The sequence below is a fragment of the Delphinus delphis genome, chromosome 2 (assembly GCF_949987515.2).
Source record: "Delphinus delphis chromosome 2, mDelDel1.2, whole genome shotgun sequence".
Taxonomy (NCBI): Eukaryota; Metazoa; Chordata; class Mammalia; order Artiodactyla; family Delphinidae; genus Delphinus; species Delphinus delphis.
Genome location: NC_082684.1, coordinates 149,604,128 through 149,623,418, shown reverse-complemented (window position 1 = coordinate 149,623,418; position 19,291 = coordinate 149,604,128). Strand labels below are relative to the sequence as shown.

General features: G+C 39.0%; 1 protein-coding gene across 1 annotated transcript in view; it reads right to left on the bottom strand.

Annotated features, from left to right (window-relative positions):
- Window positions 1–19,291, bottom strand: part of MYO5A (myosin VA) — a 187,369-nt gene that overhangs the window by 41,374 nt on the left and 126,704 nt on the right. The window contains exons 23-28 of the mRNA XM_060005954.1: window positions 18,178–18,271; window positions 15,833–15,981; window positions 9,973–10,086; window positions 3,497–3,640; window positions 3,205–3,258; window positions 847–1,074 (exon numbers count right to left, since the gene is read on the bottom strand). Of these exons, the coding sequence (XP_059861937.1) occupies window positions 847–1,074; window positions 3,205–3,258; window positions 3,497–3,640; window positions 9,973–10,086; window positions 15,833–15,981; window positions 18,178–18,271 (783 nt within the window). The remainder of the gene's footprint in view (window positions 1–846; window positions 1,075–3,204; window positions 3,259–3,496; window positions 3,641–9,972; window positions 10,087–15,832; window positions 15,982–18,177; window positions 18,272–19,291) is intronic.

Below are 19,291 nucleotides of genomic sequence, written 5' to 3'. Positions count from 1 at the left end.
TGGCAGTTGGATCTCAAGTTATCTGAGGTCAGGGAAGGCGTTCAAAGGGCCATCTATATGCTTCAGCCTGGGTCCCTTCTGTGGAATCACTAAACACAGCCCCTCCTAGCTGGGACAACTCCCACCATTAAACAGAACTTCTTGAAGTGAGCAGAAATCATCTCCATGTCACTTCTACTCACTGATCTCATTTCTAACCTTTTCATGTGTTATCTTTCCTATCTTTAAACAGGCTATTTTCAACAAATAATTTAAAATTGTACTTAATGCCTTCCCACAGCAAGACAACTTATGGATTTTTGTATTTAATAGAATTGTATTTTTGATCAAAATTTATCATGACCAGATTACTAAAAAACGATTAATTTTAAAAGCCCTTTGCTCATGAGTGAGCGGTGAAACTTTGAAGAGCATTTGAGATATCATGTGCTTCTTGTTCACTCCAACTGGTATTTGCAACAGTTTTAAAACAACATTGAGATTTTCCCCCCAAAATGATGATATCCTCAATTAGACTAAAAATGCTCTTAAATGTTTGCTTTGTTATAAATTGGAGAGAGGGCTTCCCTGGTGGCACAGTGGTTGAGAGTCTGCCTGCTGATGCAGGGGACACGGGTTCGTGCCCCGGTCCGGGAGGATCCCGCATGCCGTGGGGCAGCTGGGCCTGTGGGCCATGGCCGCTGAGCCCGTGCATCCGGAGCCTGTGATCCGCAACGGGAGAGGCCACAGCAGTCAGAGGCCCGCGTACCGCAAAGATAAATAAATAAATAAATAAGTTGGAGGGAAAGGGTATGAAGAAAGAGGCCAGTCCCCAAACACCCACCTGAGCCACTTGCTCATGCTTACCTTGGGTTGGATGGCCTCTTTCTGGCTCACCAGTTGAGACCTCAAGATGAGGACTTCCTCCTTGCGGACATCGAGCTCCTCACTCACAGAGGTCAGCTGCTCCATGAGGACACGGTAGGCTGGTGCACCTGGAGCGGTCACCTCGGGGGCACTTTTCTCACTAAGGGCCTTGCGTAACTCATTCAGCTCATTTTTCAGTTTTTTGTTTTCTGATTCTAGTTCTTGACGCTGTATGAATAGACAAAGAAGTTCATCACTGTCATCCTCAACTTTACATTGCAATACTCATCCTTCTCTAAGATAGTAGAAGAATTCTGCTGGAAAAGATCGCCAGAGCTCCATAGTGAATGGCTCCCCTGGTTCTACTGGGAACTCAGCTCTTAAAATTAAGAAAGTCAGCGTCAAGTGGAATTGAGTAAGGTGAATGGTAGTTTGCTTCATCAACCTAAATTCCAGAATCAAATTTATTCCAGGCCGCCCAGGGTGTGGTCACAGGCCTGAAGAGAAGGCTGAGTCCTAAGGGGTGAGTTTATCTCAGTACTAAGAAGCACAGGTTTTCTTTATGGGTAAATACAAGCACAAATATGAAGGTCCAAATGGTCAGGTTATTTCCAATGAATTGTTCAGAGAGCAGATCCCTGAAGTGTTGAGTAGTACCCTCTTATTTCTTTTGTAAAGGAGAGGGGAAAGACCACTGAAATTTTAGGCTTTTAACTTCTAATTTAAAAATTACATAGTATTTAAACTAATAAAATTCTCTATAGTGTTTCAATAACAACAAACAATATATTTTTGAAACTTCTTTCCTGTGTGACATGCTTGTGAAGCTGCTGGCGGAAGCCTTGAGAAGCAGGAGGAGAGGATGGGCGACCTCTTCCTTCAGTCATCTAGATGGACATACACATCCTTTACCATCTCCATACTTTCACATACTACCAGCCATCCTCCCATCACCAGTTAGTGCTGCCCTTTGTAGGCTCTGCTCAACCAACGGCAGTGGAACCCAGAATAGAGATCTGCCGCTAAACTCTATTTATTGACCCTAAAATACAAATGTCACAGGATATTGGTTGGGAAATAGTGAAGCAGACGGGCATTTAAAAGCACCATGCTGATTTATTTAGCACATGACATTAAGGCTTTATGATAGTGGAAGTGAGACACTTCCGCACAAAGATAAAATATTTTACCATTTCTTCCAGAGAAGCAATCTTAGGTTTATAGCACCATATCAGACCTTTCAACATGTTATAGTAAGACTAATTAAAGTCCTTTTTTTCCCCTAGTTTAAGAATGTATAACACTTTCTTTCATGAATTAGTCCATTCAAACGTGAAAATGAATGCTCCTTCCTATCCCCAGTCTCCTACCAACTGGTAATCAGATTCGTATTGCTATTTCTGAAAACGTATGAATGTCTTTACTTCGACACCTAAGCTCTGATGCCATGTTTCCCAAACTTTAATGTGCATCAGAATCACCCGGAGGACGGATGGCTTGGTGCCACCCCCACGGTTTCTGATTCAATAGGTTTGGTGTGAGGCCCATACATTTGCATTTCCATCAAATTACCAGGTCATGTTGATGCAGATGGCCCAGGGACCACATTTCGAGAAACACTGAGCTAATACTTGGGAACTGTCCTTCTCTACAAACACATAGTTTCAGTGGGGTCTGATGGTTAGAGCATGGGGTTTGGAGCTAGAGATACCAATGTTCAAATTCCATTCCTGTCGGTTTCTAGTGGGGTCATCTTAGGGAAGTTACTTATACTTCTTAGTGTCAGTTGCTTCATCTATAAAATGGGAATTAAAATGCTTACTTGCAGGATGGTTGTTAAAAATTAAGGCTGATGTGTAAAGTGCTTGTATTTTAAAATGATGAAGATAATGACAGCAGCCAACATTTGTTGGGTCCTTATGATGTGCCAGGTAATATTCTAAGCAGTTTACATGAATTACTTCATATAATCCTCATGACAGTCCTATAAGATACATATTATCATTATTCCCGCTTTATAGATGAGAAAACCAAGGCACAGAAAGGAGAATTTGCACACAGTCATACAGTGGCAGATCTAGCATTTGAACCCAGGCAGTCTGTCACCTGGGTCCATGTCCTTTCCTACCTTCTACAGCCTCAAATGGCAGCTACTGCTCCTGCTTCTGCTTAGACTGAACTCTAGCTTATATGAAAGAGAATTTTAAAAAGGGAATGACACAGGGCTACAACTAATGCCTGAATAAGCCTTAAGCTAGGGCCTCAGGTACCCTTAAGGATGTTCTCTGAGAGACAGAAGCTCCGAGCAGGTCTCTCGCCACAAGATATTCAAAGTCTTGGGCTGAAACTTCCCATTACCTTGAGTGACTCATATTCCAGTTCTGCACCTCTAATTTGTGGTCTTTCTTCTTCCTAGGGAAACACACAAAGTTAAAAACTTTATAAGTAAGTAGTTATATTTTGATTGTCACATTTTTACTCTTAGAATATTTCCTAGCTCAGCAGAAAAGAGTGAGGAGAGTTAAGCCCTCACTACTTGAACCAAAACCTACTTGGTTAAAGTTAAAGTACTTCTGGGCTGAGTTGCCATTAAAGAAGAGACTGCAGAACTCAGTTTGCCATGGACCTAGGGTGGGAGAGCACTGCGCACCTTTGCCTTACTTCGGAGCACCTGCTCCTCCTTGCGGTCCAGCTCATCCTGCATCACCTGCTTCTCCTGCTCCAGCTCTGTGACCCGCTTCTGGAGCTTGAGAAACAATGACATGTCCAGAGGCACCTTCTTCTCGCTTGGCTCCTAAACCCCAGAAATCAGAAGATGGTCAAGATGGTTCGGAAGATGTACAAGCCAATGAGAAAATGATGAACAGCTCAACAGAGAAACAGGCAAACTTATAGGAGAAATATAAATGGCCAAAGAATATACAACTAACACATCCAACCAGCTAATAAATGGAGAAATGCGAATTAAACAACAGCACGGTACCACTTTCCCCCTATCATATTGGCAAAGAGTAATAAGATTAATAAGGCCATGTGTTAGTAACAGTGTCTTATAAGATATTGGTGGAAGTTATAAGTAGGCCCTTTGGAAGGGCAAGTTAGCTGTATTTATTAAAATTTAAGTCTGTATATTCTTTAACATAGGACAAACATAGCAATATATGTTTAAGAATTAATCCTGCACAAATACACAAGTACACAAAAATATATGGGGAAAGATGTTCACTGTAATATTTTTTGTAACTGCAAAAAACTAAAAAGAACTCAAATGTTGGTCAATAGGAGAGTTGCTTAAATAAATTATGGTATAGACAAACTATGAAGTATTTTATAGCTGTTAAAAATAATGAAGTAGATCTACATGAGTAAATAAATATGTTCTAGATAAAAGTATTAAGTGAAATGAACAAGTTGCAGGATAGTATCTCATTTTTCTTAAAAAAACCCAAAACCCAATACATGTGACTTTTAAGTATACCTAGCACATGGCATATAAATAACTAGAAGGCCATCGAGGTTATCTTAGAGAATGGGAGGTACTGTGGGAAAGTTTCATTTTCTACTTCACACATTTCTATATTTGAATTGTTTACAATGAGCATGTACTACTTTTGTAATTAGGAAAAATGATTTTTGAAAAGGTGAGATGCTAGCATAAATATATTGAGGTCAGAGAGAAAACTAAAAAACCAAAATATATACAGCCCCTAATAAACTGAAAGATAACCTAGCAGCATTTAAAATCATGTCAATTGGTTCTAAAACAGAGTCACAGGGAGAACTAGTAGGATAAATAAAGATACACTAACTAAAGCTAAGCAAAAGGAAATAATTAACCCCTATCCACCATCATAGAAATTCTGGAGGCTCCATAATTGTTTTACTTTCTTTACTTTCGGTTTGAATTTTTAATGAGGTAAGAAGAGAAACAATTGTATCATTAGATTTTGAGAGGATAAAGATCCTCTTTTTGTTAGAGAGAAAGAGAATGGTAACAACAACTTATTTAATTAAATGATGGAAGTATAATTCTTAACTGATTAGCAAATCTTATATTTCCAATTGTCAATTTTTAAAAAAATGTTTTTTCCTCATATAAAAGCAAAATAAGTTTAGGAAATAAGAAAAGTACAAAGAAGAGAACTGTAAGCATAATCTCATATCCAGAGAAAACCCACAATTTTTGTCCAGTCTTTTTTTTTAAATAAATTTAAAGAACTGGAATAATACTTTCATTATAATTTTGTACTGTCTTTAAAACTTAGCATTGTATTATAATCGTTTTCCAAATTTATAACATGATACTTGAAAGCACAATTTTTAATGGCTGTATTGACATGTGTACCATCATTTGCTTAGCTATTACCTTACTGGTGACCACTGGGGTTATTTCTAACTGTTTGCTATGGAAATATACTAAAATAAACAACCTAGTATACAAATATCTAAACATTAATGTTTTTAAGTCTATTAAATTGGTTGAGCCTGTTTATACTTCCATCAGCAGCCACCAACTTGCCTGGAACAGCAATGACTGTTATTAAAAAAAATTGGCTCAGCTGGTAGACCAATAGTGGTTTTTCATTATTGTTTTAATTTATATTTCTTTGTTTTTTGATGAGGTTGAATAATTTTTATATTCATGAGCAATCTTTGATTTTTTGTGAATTCTTGGTAGTGCTAAGTTCAGTATTATTCCAGTTCTAAAAAGACACCTAAGAAGAATCAACTAAACTAAGAAGTGGGGCATTTATAGGCTGTCAGGGTCATTTATCTACAAACTAGTTAGACCTGGTCTTTTTCTTTCTGTCCACTTTAAAAAAATAATAAATTTATTTATTTTTATTTATTTATTTATTTTTGACTGTGTTGGGTCTTCGTTGCTGCGTGAGGGCTTTCTCTAGTTGCAGCAAGCAGGGGCTACTCTTTGTTGTGGTGCACGGGCTTCTCATTGTGCTGGCTTCTCTTCTTGTGGAGCACAGGCTCTAGGTGCACAGGCTTCAGTAGTTGTGGCACACGGGCTCAGCAGTTGTGGCTCTCGGGCTCTAGAGCGCAGGCTCAGTAGCTGTGGCATACGGGCTCAGTGGCATGTGGGATCTTCCCAGACCAGGGCTCAAACCTGTGTCCCCTGCATTGGCAGGCGTATTCTTAATCACTGCGCCACCAGGGAAGTCCATCTATCCACTTTTGCACTGCTCAGCGTAACAAAAAGTTTAGGTATATGACCTTCACCATAAAGTCTGTCCCGACTTAGTAGAACAGAGGTAGCATCTTTCCTGAGCATGAAATTACTACAGAATTTCATTCATACAAAAATTCATTTCTGGGGCTTCCCTGGTGGCGCAGTGGTTGAGAGTCCACCTGCCGATGCAGGGGATGTGAGTTCATGCCCCGGTCTGGGAGGATCCCACATGCCGCGGAGCGGCTGGGCCTGTGAGCCATGGTCGCTGAGCCTGCGCGTCCGGAGCCTGTGCTCCGCAACGGGAGAGGCCACAACAGTGAGAGGCCCGCGTACCACAAAAAAACCCCACAAAAAACAAAGAACAACAACAAAAAAATTCATTTCTATACATCCCACAAATATTTATATTTTAGCTTATTTATAATGTAAACATTCTATCTTATGTATTTTAATGTTTGTTCCTCTATTAATGGTGTATGTATCCCTGAAAACTTTTAACTATTTAAGCCTTTTTTCACACTATGATAGAAACCTTCATTCTATGAATGAGTATAATATTTCATCATTGTACCTATAGATAGGAACATTTGACAACTGCAAAAATTGAGGCATAATGATAAGTAATTAAGAGAGCTCCAAATGGTGCCCATTCTTATCCCTAATGACACGTATAATCAAAGAGATATACCACGTAAGCAAGAAGGAAGTTTGGGCCATCTGGCTCAGGGAAGTGTCTGGGGTTTTGTTTTGCTTTCTTTCCTTTGTTAGGACTTTGTCATCTAGGGCTTTTCCAAGAAAGTGAAGCTTTAAAACTAATCTAAAAAATAGCAACAGTCTCTCATTAGAGGAAAATCAGGAAGATAACAGAATTTGTTCACAAAATTACCACGACAGGCCTGGCAGTCATTCTGGAATTACTGCTGACAATAGCTGAGAAAGTTATGGTGATGCTTTCCCTGGATTTGACAGGTATGAGAAAGCTCGACAGCAATAGCAGAACTGAGATAATTAGTTAATGGCTACTAAGAAAGGGGCATTACAGAGCGTGCAGAAGCAATGGTTCCAAAAAAATAACCCCAAACCACGAAGATGCTGGAAGTGTGGGAGGGCTGCAAGGCAAGTGGAGCTGGCAGGTGAGTTCTTCAGAGAGAAACAGCAATGGAGGTGTCATTGTGTCTTGTGAACAAACAATCACAAGTTTCTGATTTGTGACTAGAGAGACATTAATCTTTTATTTTTACATCAAATTTTGCTATTATTACATGACTAAGGTCAGAATTCTGTTTCAAAACAATTTATTTGTTTTAATTTTTTAAAAATCAATTCATAAACAAGAGTGATCCCATTATTTTCCTTGCACTGGATTCTAAAAGAGCTACTTGGGAATATTACACATAGGAGTTGAAAGTTTTCCTTTAGTTTGAAAGGGGCAATTTGTAAACCTGGCCATTACAGAGGTAGTTGCAGGAAGAAATGCAAACCTGCAAGGCACAAGTAATTCGAAGTACAAAGTTATGTCCTGCACAATTTCCCTTCTGATAATCAATCTCTCTTTTTCTATTACTAGTGTAGATTTCCATCTTTCTGATCCTGGCCACACACAGTCAGAATTGTAGGGTGGTCACTGGAAGCCTGTTTATTAGAGCAAAAACCTCTGTTTATTGAACACTTACTATGTATCAACACTGCTACAAGTGTTTTATAAAAATTAACTCATTTAATCTTCAAAATATCACTATAAAGTAAGATAATAATAGCATTGCCACTTCACAGATGAGGAAACTGAAACACAGAGAGATTGAGGCTAAGGTTATGGACTCAGTCCCAAGGAGGAGAGTTACTGTAGTCTGTCCCATGGTAAAGACAGCACTAACCAAAGCCAGCCACATCTCAGATGCATGCACTTAGTCACAAGAAACAAGCATGACTACTTGTCAACAGCCTTCCTCATTACTGAGAGAAGACTTCCAGTGTATGACCTACTGTTGGTGGTCAGTGCACATGACAGACACTAACAATAATCCAAGATCTGTAGGTGATTTCTGGAGCACAATTCACACTTCATTTTTCAAAAAAGATGAAAAATGTACCAAATCCCACTCTAATCTATCTCTTAACTTGAGAAAAGACTTGACAGAAAACAAGTGACAATAGAAATGAAAAGGTTACCCCTCCCCTCAAATCTGTAAGAATCTGGAGAAAACTTGAAAAGAATAGAGACCCTGACAAAAACTGTTATTAGTAAAAATTAGGTAAAGCATATAAGAGTTTTGAGTTTAAAAATGTAATGCCCACTACTGGGCATATACCCAGAGAAAACCATAATTCAAAAAGACACATGCACCCCAATGTTCATTGCAGCACTATTTACAATAGCCAGGTCATGGAATCAACCTAAATGCCCATCTACAGACAAACGGATAAAGAAGACGAATGGTACATATACACAATGGAATATTACTCAGCCATAAAAAGGAATGCAATCGGGTCATTTATAGAGATGTGGATGGACCTAGAGACTGTCATACAGAGTGAAGTAAGTCAGAAAGAGAAAAACAAATACTGTATATTAATGTATATACGTGGAATCTAGAAAAATGGTACAGATGAACCAGTTTGCAAGGCAGAAATAGAGACACAGATGTAGAGAACAAACATATGGACACGAAGACCAAGGGGGGAAAGCGCGGTGCGGGGGAGCGGGGGATGAATTGGGAGATTGGGATTGACATATATACACTAATATGTATAAAATGGATAACTAATAAGAACCTGCTGTATAAAAAAATAAATAAAATTCAAGGAAAAACAAAACAAAACAAAAAAAAACCCCAAAGAACTGTGAGCAATAATGAATTGCTGTAGTTTGAAACCACTAAAGTCAGGGATGGTTTGTTGCACAACAGATAACTTGAACGACCTCTGTCCTGCTATATACAGGCCATACTGCTGTATCAATGTCCCCAGCCTAACGTTATCTGTAGACAGAAATGGGACTGGAGAACCGCAGTGTAGAACCCCTGAGTGCAAGGAGGTAGAGTGTGGAGCTCTGAACAGACAGGCCTCAGTTAGAATACTGGCTCTGCCACTTACAAGCTGTGACCTTGGGCCAGCAACTTAGCCCTCTCCTATGTATGAGTCCAATTATATGACACTTTTCTTTAAAAGGAACAGAATGAGATGGAGAAACTTTTCATCCCAAGTGGAACTAAGACAAGAAAGGAAAGAATTATTCAATTTTTTTCAGCTGTTCTTCCAGAAGCAGTCTATTTCTGACTTGGCCACTCTCGCAGAATATGATACAAAAATAGAAGAGTTGTGCCTGAATTACCCATTACAGAAACTAATGTCATATTTGAAGAAGATCTGAGAATTGGTTTGGGAATAATCTAACTTAAAGTCACTGTACTCTTGGAGTTACAGTAACATGTCATTTTGATTTCAAACCATGTAACACAAAACACTAAGGCAGATTTATAAGCTGTTTTTCATGCATTTTTGTGGGAGAGAATTACATTGGTACAAACTATCATCCAACAGGCAGCAATTTTGCTAAACTCTTGGGCATTGGTATTTATAATATTCTAGGACAGAGGGCTTACCTTTCAAATAATTTACCTCAGTCTGAAATAAATTCATGATAGGCTATGTTTTTTGCACATAGAACATGTTAAGGTGTAAAAGGGAATTACAGAAGGGAAAAATCTGATCCTCAAAATTACATTAAAAATGAAAATTAAAATGTTTATTGACAAAAAAATATATGCAATAAGTATGTATGTACACAGCTAATTAAGCACCTTTAAAGTCACTTATGAAGAATAAACAGCATAAAACAAATGTTACGTTTATGGACAAATGGGGTCCTCCCTGCAGAGAAAATGTTCTCTGTTAGTAACAGCATGGGCACATCTTACTTTTACTGATAGGTGTCTAAAATGTACCTCTGTCCTTGATGGAATGTCTTCAGTTTCTGCAATTTCAGAGCTAAAGGTGTATTCAGACTCATTGCTGCTGTGGGTGGAGTCTGTTCTCTTGTGTCCAGGCTTAGGCACATTCTGCAAGACAAATAAGCAGTTACAGTTAACACAACATAATTAAATAATTGAACTAGGCATAGTTAAGACAGCATCCACCTTAACTCAGTTCTAATCCTCACTCGCTGACTTAATGTTCTCATGCCCAAACGATCTGTTCCATGTTGTATTAACAAACTCTTACAAAAGGGTCACCTTCGGAGCTCCTCAAAGAATGAGAAAGATGCACCAGGAGGGCATGACAAGCACAGTCACAAAACCAAATACTCGAACAAAAATCATCTGTGATTACTGGCAGAGTCCGCTTTTTAAAGTTGTGAGTGGCTAGTCGCACTGGGTGAAGCATAGGTATGATGCCTCAGCATCTAAGGACTGTAACTGACTTCCATGTTGCAATCAAATAAAACCTACCAAAAAGTTCATAGGATATATTTAATGATAGCATAATCATTTTACTGCACCGTATTTGGGCATAAATGGTAAAAAGAAAAAAAAAAAAAAGTCAGGGGAGGGGGGTTTCCACTTAGGCGACTACAATTTCTGTTAGTTTTATGCCTGAAGCTGAATCTCTGGAGTCAGCAGTGGGAAGGATGAATGTGCAGAAGCGGCAAGGAAGCTGCTCGAAGAATCCTGGGAAGATCCTTGGGTTATTAATTCAGGGAGTCCAGGTGACACTTTTATGGCATGTGGTACCTATGAACTAGTGTTCAGAAAGCTTGTGGGGAACAGAAAAGCAATTGTAGTCCCTTCCTTTCTGTAGGAAAAGGGGTTAGAGAATGACTTGAAGGAAGAAGAGATAAAAAGGCTGGGTTTGGGCCCCTCACTCCTAGGGTGCCCCCAGCAGCAGACATGGAAATGTTCAGTGGCCTGGATTTTCTAGGGTTACAAATCCTGAGAGCTTCAGAAAGGCCTCCAAGAGCTTTGGGATCTGTCCAATTTCCTTTACTCCTTCCCAGGTGCAGGAAAAGAGCCAGAAGCCACAAAGGGCTTTTTGCCTCTTTCCTTCCAACATCCAGGCGTATAGAGAGCAGACCCATCTGTGCAACCACAAGGAAGCCAGCCCCCAGGGGCAGTTGAAAGCCCCTCAGCCCCGCCCAACCTGTATGTTCTATGTTCATTAGTGTAATTTTCTTCTTTTGTGTGTGTGATATCTTTGTCTGGTTTTGGTATCAGTGTGATGCTGGCCTCACAGAATGAGTTGGGAAACTGCCCCCTCTTCAATTTTTTGGAATAGTTTGAGAAGCATAGGTGTTAACTCTTCTTTAAATGTTTTTTGTTGGGAGTTTTTGACTGCTGATTCAATTTCATTTCCGATGTTTGATCTGTTCATATTTTCTATTTCTTCCTGATTCAGTATTGGGATATTGTATGTTTCCAGGAATTTGTCCATTTCTTCGAGGTTGTTCATTTTATTGCCATGTAATTGTTTGTAGTAATCTCTTATGATACTGTGTATTTCTGTGGTGTTGCCTGTAACCGCTCCTCTTTCATTTCTGATTTTATTTATTTGGGTTCTCTCTTTTTGTCTTGATGAGTGTGGCTAAAAGTTTATCAATTTTTCTTATTTTTTTCAAAAGACCAGCTCTTAGTTTTGTTCATCTTTTAAACTGATTTTTAGTCTCTTTCATTTCCACTCTGATCTTTTTTTTCCTCCTTCTACTAATGTTGAGCTTTGTTTGTACTTTTTCTAGTTCCTTTAGGTGTAAGGTTAGATTGTTTATTTGAGATTTTTCTTGTTACCTGAGGTAGCATGTATTGCCATTAAACTTCCCTCTTAGAACTGTTTTTGCTGCAGTCCACAGATTTTAATCATTTTGTTTCCACTTTCATTTGTCTCCGGCTATTTTAAAAATTTCTTCTTTGGTTTCTTCAGTGACCTATTTGCTGTTTAGTAGTGGTTTGCTTAGCCTCCATGTGTTTGCTTTTTCAAGTTTTTTTTCTTGTAGTTGATTTCTAGTCTCACGGCATTGTGGTGGAAAAAGATGCTTGATATGATTTCAATCTTCTGGATGATCTGTCCTTTGATATAAGTGGGGTGTTAAAGTCCCCTACTATTATTGTGTCACTGTCAATCTCTTCCTTTATGTTTGTTAATATTTGCTGTATGTATTCAGGTGCTCCTATGTTGGGTGAACATATGTTTACAACTGTTATATTTTCTTGTTGGATTGATCCCTTTGTCATTATGTAATGTCCTTTTTTGTCTCTTGTTATAGTGTTTGTCTTAAAGTCTATTTTGTCTGACTATTGCTACCCCAGCTGTGTTTCCATTTCCATGGAATACATTTTTCCATCCCCTCACTCTCAGTCTGAGTGTCTTTAGAACTGAAGTCTCTCACAGGTGTGTGTGTGTGTGTGTGTGTGTGTGTGTGTATTTGTCTTGTTCCTATTATCCATTCTGCCACTCTATGTCTTTTGATTAGAGCACTTAGTCCATTTACATTGAAAGTAATTATTGATAGGTATGTACTTACTGCCATTTTGTTAGTTGTTTTCTGGTTGTTGTAGTTCTTTTTTGTTCCTTTCTTCTTTTGCTTTCTTCCCTTGTGATTTGATGACTTTCTTTAGTGTTATATTTGGATTACTTTCTTTTTGTGTGTGTGTGTGTGTGTGTGTATCTATAATATGTTTGTGGTTACAATGAAGTTCATAAAAACAACAATAAATGAGGTTCAATCACACATATATACATATACAAATATATTTAATTATTTAAATATGATGATCTCAAGTTCAAACGCATTTTAACAACCATGCATTCTCAGTCCCCTCCCCATGACTAGTGTTTTTGTCATCATATTTTACATCTTTTTTTTTTGTGTATCCCTTAACTACATACTGTGGATATAGGTTATTTTACTACTTTTTTGTCTTTCAGCCTTCCTACTAGATTTATATGTGATTGATCTACTACCAAAACTGTATGTTTACCTTTATCAGTGAGAGTTTCCCTTTCTAGTTGTGGCCTTTTCTCTCCTGCCTAAAGAAGTCCTTTTAACATTTCTTGTTAAAAGGTTTAGTGGTCCTGAATTCTTTAGCTTTTGCTTGTTTTATCTTTTTATCTTCCCTTCAAATTGGAATGATAGCTTTGCTGGGTAGAGTATTCTTGGTTGTAGGTTTTTTTCCTTTTATCACTTTGAATATATCATGCCACTCCCTTCTGTTCTACAAAGTTTCTGCTGAAAAGTCAGCTTACGGTCTCAAGGAAATTCTTTCTATGTAATTAGTTGCTTTTCTCTTGCTGCTTTTAAGATTCTCTCTTTATCTTTAATTTTTACCATTTAAATTATAATGTGTCTTGGTGTTGACCTCTTTAGGTTGACCTTGTTTGGGACTCTCTGTGCTTCCTGAACCTGGATGTCTGTTTTCTTTCCCGGGTTAGCGAAGTTTTCAGCTATTATTTCTTCAAATAACTTCTCTGCCCCTTTCTCTCTCTTCCCCTTCTGGGACCCCTATGAGAATGTTATTATGCTTAATGTTGTCCCAGAGGCCTCTCTCAAACTATCCTCATTTTTTAAAATTCTTTTTTCTCTTAGCTGTTCTGAATTGTTGATTTCTACTCCTCTGTCTTGCCGTTCACCAATCCATTCCTCTGTATCATCTAACCTACTGTTGATTCCTTCTAGTGTATTTTTAAATTTCAGTTGTTGTATTCCTTAATTCTGTTTGGTTCTTTATATTTTCTCTTTGTTAAACTTATCACCATGTTCATTCGTTCTTTTCCCGAGTGCACTGAACACCTTTATGATCATTACCTTGAACTCTTTATTGGGTAGATTGCTTATCGCCACTTCGTTTAGTTCTTCTTCTGGGGTTTTGTCTTGTTCCTTTGTTTGGAATATATTCCTCTACCTACTTGTGTTGCTTACTGTTTGTGTTTATTTCTGTGCATTAGGTAGGTTGTTTAGGATTCCCAGTCTTGGAGAAGTGGCCTTATGAAGGAGACATCCTATGGGCCCCAGCAGCCCATCCTTTTAGTCACAAGATCTATATGCTCTGTGGGTGCCCCTATGTGGGCTGCATGGTCCCTTCTGCTGTGGTGGGGATCACTGCTTGGATGCACTGGTACATTGGGATGGCCCTCGGCCTGCTTGGCTTCCAGGTCCTACCTAGTGCAAAAACTGCCAGCCGGCTGGTGGTGGCTTTGGGTGCTGGTGTGGCAGAGGCTGCATAGCCTGGGGGGTGTCTCAAGGCTGGTCCCAGGTTACTGATGGATGGGTCAGTGACCAGGATGGCTGGATGCCAGCTCACTTGTGAGCAGGTAAACCTCTGGCCCTAATAGGCTAGAGGGAGGACTCCAAAATGAAACTTGTCTGCAGCAGTGTCCTCATGGTTGGAGCTCCCCAAAATGCCTGCAGCCAATGTCTATGTCCCCAGGGTGAGCTCCAGTGGCCTCATGCCCTCTGGAAGGCTCTCCAAGGTTAGCAAGTGGGTCTGAACCAGGCTCCTTTCAAATTATTGCTTCTGCACTGGGTCTTGGACATGTGAGATTTTGTATATGCCCTTTAAGAGTGGAGTCTCTGTTTCCCACAGCCCTGTGGCTCTCTTGTACACAAGCCCCACTGCCTTCAAGTCCAGATGCCTGGGGACTTGTCTTCCTGGTGCAGGAACCCCAGGCTGGGGAGCCCGATGTGGGGCTCAGACCCCTGTGCCTTGGGGAGAACCTCTCCAATTGTGTTTATCTTCCTGTTTGTGGGTCATTTACATGGGGTGTGGGTCTTGACTATACGTGTCTCCACACCTCCTACCCATCTTGTTGAGGTTCCCTTTTATATCTTTAGTTTCATAAAATAGTTTCTGCTAGTCTTCAGGTCATTCTTATATACAGCTGCTCTGTAAATAGTTATAATCTTGGCGTGCCTGTGGGAGGAGGTGAGCTCAGGGTCTTCCTACTCTGCCATCTTGGCCACTCCCCTCCAAATTACCTTGTGTTTTATAACAGATATTTCAGAGCATTTCTGGCCATCTGTGCCATTAGGTTACGTTTAAGGCCGATAGCTGTAGGAACAAGATTGCTAGGGAACTCCTTGTTTCCTGATAGCAGGATAAGTAGAACAGGGAGGGTGCGCAGAACTATTAAAAGTTCAAAATGTACTTTGGCAGATGCAGAAGAGTCCTTGAAATAGATAAGACAATTTATTACAAATAGAGGCTGAATTTTCTTTTTCTAGGACTATATCTTTGAAACTACAAAAACTATATAATACTTGGTTATATAAATATTTGCTTTATAAGCAAATTTTATTTTAAGTCATTCAACACATAAAACAAAGTCCACCTACACTGACTTTATACTATCTTATAATCCAGTCTTCAAAGTGTTTGACTTTACAAAATATTTATGAAAAAAGTGATATGATTTCTGGGATGCGCTTTAAAACAATCCAATCCACTGGATGGAGTGGGATGGAGGGTAGAATGGGGGATAGAAACGTGTTGACCATTTTGGATTGAGTGATGGGTACATGGAGTACAGGGGGGTTCATTCTACTTTTCTATCTAGTTTTGCATATGTTTCAATTTTTTTTTTTTTTTTTTTTTTTTTTTGCGGTACATGGGCCTCTCACTGTTGTGGCCTCTCCCGTTGCGGAGCACAGGCTCAGCGGCCATGGCTCACGGGCCTAGCCACTCCGCGGCATGTGGGATCTTCCCGGACCGGGGCACGAACCTGTGTCCCCTGCATCGGCAGGCGGACTCTCAACCAGTGCACCACCAGGGAAGCCCTCAAATTTTTATATATAAAAAAAATCAAAAGTATTTGACTCACAATCATCAAAGTCATCTCTTCCTTGAGGTCATCATATCGTTCTTCCAAGCGACTGAACTCATTCAGAAGGTTCTGATATCTCAGCCTTTCATCATTAAGATCGAGTTCCAGTTGTTTTGTTTCTTCTATTAACTTCTTTTCCATCGTCTCTGAAAGAAAGGAGAGGGAAAAGCATACCAAAGATGGCTCCACAGAATGCAAGAATACAAAGATGGACACTGACTTCCAGTTTCTTTGGGAGGGGTTCTACTTTTAGCACCACTATGATCTATGAAGAGTATCTTAGTGGAGGTAGGGAAAGAGAAAATACCATGACCAAAGAATAATTTATTAATAACAACAACCGTCATCTATTGCATTGTTCCATGAACAGAACTAGTTCATTCATTGGTTACAGCACATCCTTCATAAACTTCCACTAGCCATCATCTAGTAACTAGAGTATACATTTTTTTATTATTCTGTTTCAGGCTATTCATAAAATTCTTTTGTCCCAAAAGTCAGAGACATTCCTCAAGCCTCTGGGGGAACGGCGACTTCTCAGCGAACCCAGCTGTACTGCTCTACAGAGTGTCTCCACTCATCTCAGTCCCCAGGTTCTGTCTTACAATTTCCCAACGCTGTGAGCTCCCTTGTTGTCCTATTACTCCCTCGACTCTAATCAGGTAAGATCCCCACACCTGGTCCTCTGTTGTTACCACTCCTATGTGCTGCTGGGGGACCTGACCTTTCCATTTACTCACCTCACTCTACTCTCTCTGTTGCCAGGGGCTGGCACTTAGATAGGACATCATCTGGAGGTCGGAGATTAGCCCTTGATTGCAAATCAAGTGCAGTAAAAAAGCCTTAAATCTCAGCTGCATGTTTTATCTCAATGAGCTGACCCAGTCACATTTATAAACATTAAGCTTCCTACCATTATGGCCCACTTTACCCTCATATTTTGTGGCTATATCTTAATCTGCCCTGCCTGCTTCTATTGCATCACCATTTCTTTCTCTGTCAGCTCCATGAGGGCAAGGGCTGCCAAATGTCTTGTTACAACTGCCTCCCTGGTGTCCAATACAGTGTTTCCCTACCCTAGGGCTTTAATAATTTGTAAATAAATGAATGAAAGAACTTCTTCTCTCTATAACGTTCTGTAAATTGCTTTTTATTCTCACAAGTTTGTGGAAGCTGCCCAAGGCTATCAACAAATTTTCCTTAGGCAAATCCACTGTTATTGTCTTTGTTCTTATCTTTCAGTATCAAATAACATTTTCTATTTTCCTTCAAGAATTCTCATCATTCTGGATTTTTCCACTGCATTCTGCATCCTAGCCTCCTTTTTTTCCATGTTTTCAATGACTTTTCTCCTTCCCTCTTAATTTTCTTTTCTGGCTCCTTTTCTTCACCTTATCCCTTATTTATGGTTATCCTATAAGGCTTAATTCCAGATTTTCTTCTCTTTTCTATATAGTATTCCCTTTAATGGGGAGGAATGGGGCAGTATGGGGAAAACCACAGAAGGCTCTCTTTCATCTCAATTTGCTTTCACATCATCTCTATCTGGAGGCCCCAGCTGACATCCAAATTTTAATACTCAAACAACTGACCTCGTTAATTTGCCTCATAAACAGAGATTGTTCCCCTCAATTTCCTCATTACTAATAACACATTATTGTTTTGATAACTCATCTCAAAACTTTAGAAAATTTTCAGAAACTTTAGAAAATTTTTACTCCTTTTTTAAATACCACATCAAAATGATGATATATGATATATGATTCTTTTCATATAATATATTTTCACTCTAATCAAATCTCTTCCTTTCTATTTCTATCACCAATAATTGTAGTTTAGATATATATTTTCTTAGCTCATGTTTATGTACATGTGGATTCCTTGTAAATTATCACCATTTTAATTTATCTTACAAACAGCAAATGAAATAAATGTCCATATCTAGTGTCTTTTTTTCTTAAGGTGGCAAAAAGTGGTTGATCTTAGGAAAATAATATCCATTGGTTTAGCAAAATAAATAATATATACAGATGCATATACTCATATACATATACATATTAGCTCAAGAATTGGTCCTAAAACAACAGGACTCCTATAAGCCATAAATCATACATATAGAACAATTTTTTTAAAAGTCACATGATACTGACTAATACGAATTGATATTTGTACATAGGGAGACCAGATTTACAAGTTCACCAACTAATTCAACCAAATATTTAGAGTGTCTGCCTCCAGAACTCTGCAAATTTACTGATGACAGTCTAAGCAAAGTTGTAACTTATAAACCTTTGGTCTGAGGTTGGTTGGAGTGCAGTAGGTTGGGCCCACATGAGGCTTACCTGTCATCTCCTTAGCCTGCTCCACGATAAGGTGATTGAGTGCCTCTTTTTCCTGCTTCAGCAAAGTATTTTCTTCCTTCAGATTTGATACCAACTATAAAATGAAACAATAAACTGAGACAGCTGCCACAGACAGAGGCAGCCGGATACTGAATACAAAGACCATACATACAGCAGTCACCGGCAGGCACTCCTTACTTCCACATCTCACTGCCTCACTTCTTTGCCGAGTTATATCTGGTCATCCTTCAAACTTGTTTTTTAGCACTACCTTCCAGAAAGCTTTCCCAGAAACTCCCTCCAATTATATGTCTCTCCTTTGGGCTACTACAGGACCCTGAATATGCCTCTTTATAGCCCTTATAAATGATTTACTTTTACTTCCCTGATTGACTAGAAATTCTTGGAGGACAAAAATGACTTGCTGTTATTGTTTTACTTTGTACCTTGAGCATTTAGCAATTGCCTGGCACCTAGGAAGCATTTGCGCTTGAAGCAATGATAATGCCTTTTCACACCAACAACCTAATGCAACGTTTATGTGTACCCATGATTCAAGCAGAGAGATTACAGAGGTTAAGAAAAATATGAAAGTCATTTTGGTTTTGGAAATTCACTGAAGACCTTCCGAAGCTCCCTGCTCTCTGTCTTGAGAAAGAGAATTTCATTTTCATCTCCTTTCAAGAGTTTTGCAAGGTTGTAAACTTTTATTCCACATTTAAGCATTGACCTTACAACACTGTGAATACACTTAATGCCACAGAACTGTACACTTAAAACGATTAAAATGGTAAATTTTATGTTACATATAAGCATATTTTACCACAATAAAAAAATATTGACCTTTAACTTTCTATTTCCTGGTTGGATAAGGATTCTCAGGAAGCAAAAATCAAAACCAAAGGAAACTTTGCTAAGTTCATAATTTATACATTTCACCTTTGGAATAGAATGTGTGCTTGTTATAAGTGAAATTTGAATTCCTTTCTCTAAGCATAAGTTCAAGGCACTCTTAAAGCAACAGCTTTACTAATAAAGAGAAAGTTTAGGAGTTCAGAGACAGAGAAAGCAGGCTCTCTGACTAAGGATCCCTGAAGAACAGGGAACTGAGATT